Raw genomic sequence first — 7,181 nt, 5'->3', positions numbered from 1 at the left:
CAAGAACAAACTGGGAGGAGGGTAGAGAGAATGGTGCAGCGGTGAATGAATGGAAACCCAAAATCTCTGTAAATGTTTATGAAAATTAATAAAATATAGAAAAAAAAACAATGTATTCAAACTTTGTAAATAAATCAGTATTAAAAAAGTAAAAAGTATAAAAATATTAAACAAAACCAAAACTTTCAATGCTGTCAAGTTAATCCCATATCTTGATGACCGAATCAGATGTCTGAGGCAGTAAATCACAACAGGAAGAGACTAGCCATCTTTCTCCCTAGGAGTGGCTTGTTGATTTGAACTAGCGATCATTCATTTAGCATCCCAGCATGTAATGCTCTATGCCACTAGGGTTGCAAATTTTGATGTCTGGAGGCCAGTTAAGTAATGCAAACTAGAACATAGTTCATCTCTAAGGCAGTAGGGAGTTGTGGAGAGTCTGGCAAACTGGACACTGCCAGGTTGAAAAGTGGTAGCCATCATTTTGCTCTTGATAGTAGAGGCCATACAGGAAGCAGGCCCAGTCCTGCCAAAGTGACTATCCTATAGGCAGTCTTTACATGGTGAATTTATAGCACAGGCGCATAAAGAAATTCAGACTTACTGCTGTTAAGTCAGAACCGACTTCCAGCTAACCCTCCAGCAGGTTTCTGAGCCTGTAAATTACACAGGAGGAGATTATCCATTTTTTCCCCTAGGAGACATTTGGTGGATTTGAACCACTAGAGAGGCATGGTCTTTGAGTTAGCAGTGTAACTCTAGTAGGACTAAGCCGCTAGGGTTTCCTGGAGCATATATGGCTACCTCCACAAATCCAGATTTTTAAGTGACATTTTCAATTTCTGAAACAGTAAGAACCAAATCATGGTCTTAAATATAGATAGATAGATAGATAGATGATAGATAGAGATATATACTTTTAAATAGATATATATTTTTATTTTATATATTTATAAAATTTATATTTATGTATAAAAAATACATAAACACAATGTTATGAGCATGGATTCTTTTTCCAGTCACAAAGGAGCTCCACCCAACACTGTCCACTGTGGGTAACCATTATCGCATTTGACACATCAGTGTCACAGTGTTCAGTATCACAGCAATCATGAGTTACCTCTGTACAGCAAATAGACAGACCAGTGCTATAACACTTAGAAGAATGTTTGACCAAAAGCAATTAAAACCAGGCCTGAGGGCCGCAGATTAAAATCACCCACCTTTGGCTAACCAAGATGCGAATGAGGTGAAGAAAATAAGGCATGGGAATAGGGGAAGAGAGATGACTCTAATTCTTGGGACATCAGCAACATCTCAGGTTTCCTTCATACTCTCCCAAAATAAACAAGCAATTAAAACTAATCAGGTGCTCGCTTCGGCAGCACATATACTAAAATTGGAACAATACAGAGAAGATTAGCATGGCCCCTGCGCAAGGATGACATGCAAATTCGTGAAGCGTTCCATATTTTTACAGCGTACTGACAAAAAAAAACAAACAAAAAAACCCAAAAAACAAAAAACAAAACTAATCGGAATGCAGATGCACTCCATATAGAATACAAACTCTAACAAATCAACCTAACTCTATGTTTTTAACAAGAGAATACGCTGCAGAAGGTGTGAATGGCGATTGGCTGAAAATATTTTAATGTCATGGAACTTGACATGAGAAGACAGTCGAAATGGCAAATGCTTTGTTACTGTATAACAAAAACAAACAAAATAGACAACATAACTATGCTGAAGGAGGTAGAGAAGAAAAGTAACTGGAAAACAGTGTATTGGCTGGGTTTTATGAGGCTAAAGACAAAAAGAACTGTCTGCACACAAATGCTGTCACACAGTAAGAATTTCTCATAAGGACATAGCTAAACAATTATGAAGCTGCTTGATGTGCATACTAGAGTTGGGCAAATAAAAATAGTGTGGATAATGAGAGCCTAGATTTCTCGGTGTTGGAGAAGGAAGTGACAGATAAGGAAAGGTGGAAGGCTAGAATGAACCTTTGGTGTTGGACTGAAATCAGAGGTATCGGTATGATCTCATGATATTTACTGTAAATACTATAAATGCAAATGAAAATAGGAACAAAGTTATGCAAACAAGCACCTGTAGACAGGTATTCATTGGGAGGATCCAGAAGCAACATCCTTGTAGCAATGAGCACACACAGTACTCAGATTGTGGTCTCCACATACTCATTCTCCAATAAAAGGAAACTGGCAGAGGCAGGAAATATGCAAGAGGAAGCTGAAGTAATATGGGGTACCAAAAAGCATGGAACCCCAACTCACTATTGTTGAGTCGGTTCTGACTCATGTTGGTGCTAGGTGCCTTTACAACTCACAGTGACCCTCTTAGCAACATGTATGAACCTTGTCTTGTTCAAGCCTCACAACCTCTGATATGCCTGAGCCCGTTGTTAGAGTTACTGTGTCAATCATCTTGTTGAAAGTCTTCCTCTCTTTCTCTGATCCTCTATGGGGTTCCGGAGGCTTTCCTGGAGGAGAGTGGAAGTAAGGAAGTAGCCTCCAAAGTATAGTGGTCTATGTTGCAAGGATCACAAAACTTTGTCTCACATTCTTTGGGCATATTGCTAGGAAAGGCTATTCCTTGAAAAGGCGGAGGGTTAGCGAAGGTGAGGAAGACTTTTGACAAGATGGACTGAAACAGACATACTGACCTCAGCAATGGGCTCAAGTGTGTCAGAGATGATGAGGATGGCACAGAATAGGGCAAAGTTCAGATCTGTTGTTCATACGGCCGCTATGAGTCATACTTGACTTAACAGCACCTAACAACAGCAACGTGGTGGCTTAGTGGTAAGAAGTTGTGATGTCAACCCAAAGGCACTTGATTCAAATCCTCCAGCTGCTCTACAGGAGAAAGATGGACCATCTCCTTATGTGTGATTTATTGCCTCTGAAAACTCACTGGAAAGTCAGCTATGAGTTGGTTTCAACTGGACAGTATATAACAACAACAAAACATGGTCATACCAGTAGTTTACAGGGAGTTGCACTGTTAAACCAAAGGCAGTGCCTCTCTGTTGGTTCAAATCCACCAGTGGCTCTGGAAGAAAGATGGGCAAGCCTCCACGGGATTTATAGCCTCCACAAACCTGCTGGAGCATCAGCTATGGTTCTAATTTGCCAACAAAGAATTCTTTTCGTTTTGACAGCCATACCACCCTAAATGCATCTGCTCTTGTCTGATCTTGGAAGTAGGGTAAGACCTGACTGTTTCTGTTATTTACCATAACGTCAGAACTGACCCATAGCTGACCCTCCAGCAGGTTTTCTGAGGCAGTTAATCTCACAGAAGGAGAGTGTCCATTGTTCTCCCACATGCCTTCGGGATTGCAGCACAGAATATTGAAGCTGTAAATTCTACAGAGTCCCAGGTAGGACAAATAGGAACCCTGGTGGCTTAGTAGGTTATGTGCTGGGCTGCTAACTGAAAAATCAGCAGTTCTAATCTACCAGCTACTCTGCAAAGAAAAAGATACCTTAGCAGACATCACCTCTGCTAAGTGATTAAGACTAAGCTAATAAACCAATCAACATCTCGAACCACCTGATGTGATGCCCTGAGAAGGACTCAGTATTACATACTGTCTTGCCAAAAATCACATGATATCATTTGAGCAAGGAGGAAATATCAAACAAACCATAAAAGGGAAACATTCTTTAAGACAATCAATCTGCATTCCTGGAAATGTCAACATAAAGACAAGGGAAGGCTGAGGAAATGATCTAAAGGCTGCCATCCACCTAAGAGTACCTTGAAAGAAAGATCTGTTGTTGATCTACTGCTGAAAAATAAGCCACAGAAGCCCCTTCAGGCATAGCTCTGTACTTATGTAATTCAGTGTCCTGGGTGGGACTCAATTTTACAGCAACTGGTTGAAGGGGACACAAAACAACTAAGTGCCCTGTGAAATCTTGGAACAGAAAAAAGACCCTAGTGGGAAAACTCGTGAGTTCCAATATGGTCTGTCCTTTGTTGTTGTTAGATGCCCTCAAGTCAACTCTGACTCACGGCAGCCCTATGAACAATAAATAGAGGCCTTGCCTGATTTTGCACTATCAGCCGCCTTTGGGTTGGCTGCACAACTGCTCACTCATTAGTCCACAGGGCTCCCTGGTTTCAGAGGCAGAAAAATCACACAGGAGGAGATTGCCCACATTTTCCCAGGCAGGAGCTAGTGTATTCAAACCACCGTACTTGCGTTGGCAGTGCATTTTCTTCCCACTAAGCCATCAGAGTTCCCTCTATAGAACATTGTTGTTATATGCCCTTGATTTGACTGCAACTCATAACAACCCTGTGAACAATGGACCTGAACTTTGAGCTATCATGTGCTATCTTCACCATTTCTGATATACTTTGGCCCATTGTTGTAACTGTGCCAATTCATCTTGTTGAGGGTCTTCCTCTCTTACATGGACCCTCCACCTTTCTAAGCATGATGTACTTTCCCAAGAACTGGCCCCTCTTAACAACATGCCCAAAATATGTGAGATGAAACTTCACCATCCTCCAAGAAGCACCTGGTTGTACTCTCTCTAGGACAGACTTTCCCTGTTCTTTTGGCAGTCCGTGGGATATTCAGTACTCTTTTCCAAAGCAACAACTCAAAGGTATCAATTCTTCTATCGTCCTTAGTCATTGTTCAACTTTCAGATAGATATTACATAATAAAAGAGACTATGCTTGGATCAGCACTGTTATATTTTTGCTCTAAAATGTATTTTTATTGTTAATGATGTTAGGTGCTTTCATGTAAATTCCAATTCATAACAGACGCATGAATGGCAGAACAAAACACTTCCCAAATCTGCGATCTTAACAGCTGTCACTATGTTTGAGCCCATTGTTGCAGTCACTGAGTCAATCCATCTTGTTAAAAATTTTAAAAACAAAGATAAATGGGCTCATGAACCAGCCTGCCAGGGTTCCAATCCTAGGCTGCATGACTAGGGGCAATTATCTTCACCTCTGTGAACCTTCATTTTCCTCTTCTGTAAAATGGGAGTAACAATTAACCAAAAACTGAAGGTTGAACAAGTTTAAAGAAATGATCCAGGAAAGCCATTTTATGGCTAAAACAAAGAGCTGTAGTGCACTAATGTTCACTGTGTACTCGACCTTACTGTCCATCCATTTCCCAGAGGTTTCCAGGTGAAATGCCTTGTCCAGGGTCACCAGACCAGTAAATGCCAAAGCCAGTTCTTTGAAGTAATTTCGAACATCATCTTGCCACTAACTTTTAAAAAAGCAAACTCCTTTAAAAGCATCAAAGACATGGAAAGAGTGTGGAGATGCCACAGAATAGATGAGATTGTGGAAACACGGCAAAGAAATGCAACAAGTCTTGACACCAGTGAAAATGCTGGCACCATCTCAATCGAGTCCATAGCTCCATTGACACTATTATGTCAAAGGTAATTTTTTGGCTTTGACAACTGTGCCAGAGTGATGTGAAATATTCACAGGAGAGGTGACGGAGAGCTGGGAATCCTGTGCTGTCTTTGATACTCCTAACTCTAAAATCCTTTCAAATCAGAAGCTATAAACAACTTCTTGAAGAGCAAACAACTACTGGTCTAGTTTTGCCATAGAATTAAAGAAGAATATCTCTAATTATCTGGCACTGCCATTAAAACACTCCTCCCTGTTTCAACCACGTATCGCTGTAAGACCAGATTGTCTTCATATATATCGACCTCAGCAGCCCAGAGCTGAAGACTGAATGCAGAAGGAGATAGGCAGAGAGTTCATCTGTCTACCGAGCCAGACATCAAAAAGGCTTACAGAGATGTCCAATCGCTTTTATTTTGTACAATAGCTACTTTCCCTCAAAAATATAATGTACATTTATACACAATGGTTTTATAGTAAATCTCACATGGTTTAATAATTTTTTTTTCACAAAGACCGTAAGATTTAATTTAAAATCACAGTGTCTCAGCCAGGCTACCCCGTATTTTAAAATATCTCTGTGTTTTCATTTCTAATAGGGTAAAAGTAATGATAGCTGTAACTATGGCAAACCAAAGGTCTTAGAGATACTCCTTTGTTGCAGTATAGAGGAATCTCAAGACCAAAAAGGGAACTCTAGTGGCCTATGGGTAAAGAGTTGTGCTGCCAACACAAAGGCACAAGGTTCAAATCCACCAATTACTCTTCAAGAGAAAGATGAACCATCTCCTTCCATGTGATTTATAGCCTCAGAAAACCTGCTGGAGGATCAACTATGAAATTCCACAGCACATAACAAGATCAGAAAGCCTGAAAATTGCTACCACCTGCCAAGCACCATTCCATTCCACCACATTTGTCACTGTCCTGAGTTCAGGCTCATAGTATCTCTTTGTTTAGATGTGAAGCCTGGGACCAGAAAGTTTAAGTCAATTGCCTAAGGTCACACAGCAGATAAGTAGCAAAGCTGGAATTTAGACCCAGGCCATCTGGATCCAGAGCGTTCAGAGTTCACTTCTTAGCACCTTGGTTAAGGAGTACTTTGCTTGGAAGAAGCAAAGAAACTAGAAGAAAGTCTAGACAATCCATTTCTTTAATCATTTATTCGTCTGTTTCTTCCACAACTGAGTTTACTATTGTGTCAGGTCCTGATGCTAAGACAGCAGTGACAGTGACACCTGATTAAGAACAGCAACCCCTTTTGGGGGAGTGCTAACTACAGGTTATCATTATAACATCCTACACAGCCAGAGGCACCATTGCTTACAGTCCCATTTAGCAGATGACTGAGGCTCAGAAAAGACAATCATCTACTGAGTGTCCCACATTGTGGACTCCAGGGCGGGGGTTACAGACACTCACCTGGATAGGACAGATGGACTTGCTCAGGGGTGACTCTGAGATCTTCTGGGGTCCCCTGGACCTCTGGGAAGGAGAGGAGGAGCAGACAGCAGCAGAACCAGAAGGGAGGAAGGAGGTACATGGTAGCAGGGGGGATGGGGTAGAGAAGGGGAGGGATGAGGGGGAGTTCAGCTGGCCTGAGGGGCTGTGAGGACGGAAGACAGAGGGGTTGAAGTGATGTTGATGTTTTAGAGGATCCTCAGGGGAGACAGTTATCCAGGTGCTGGAGATAAAGAAAAATAAGCTTCGCCTTGGAGCAGCCAACCTCTGAGCCTGGTTATGCTAAACTC

The 7,181-nt window shown here is 41.4% G+C and overlaps 1 protein-coding gene across 1 annotated transcript in view; it reads right to left on the bottom strand.

Annotated features, from left to right (window-relative positions):
• Positions 1-6,973, bottom strand: part of LOC102860888 (iron/zinc purple acid phosphatase-like protein-like) — a 33,704-nt gene extending 26,731 nt beyond the window's left edge. The window contains exon 1 of the mRNA XM_006901121.1: positions 6,853-6,973. Coding sequence (XP_006901183.1) covers positions 6,853-6,973 — 121 coding nt within the window. The remainder of the gene's footprint in view (positions 1-6,852) is intronic.
• Between the last annotated feature and the right edge of the window lie 208 nt (positions 6,974-7,181).

This window comes from Elephantulus edwardii, unplaced genomic scaffold (assembly GCF_000299155.1).
Source record: "Elephantulus edwardii isolate Elephantulus edwardi_28Jun2011 unplaced genomic scaffold, EleEdw1.0 scaffold00308, whole genome shotgun sequence".
Taxonomy (NCBI): Eukaryota; Metazoa; Chordata; class Mammalia; order Macroscelidea; family Macroscelididae; genus Elephantulus; species Elephantulus edwardii.
This window is presented reverse-complemented; position numbering and strand designations above follow the sequence as displayed.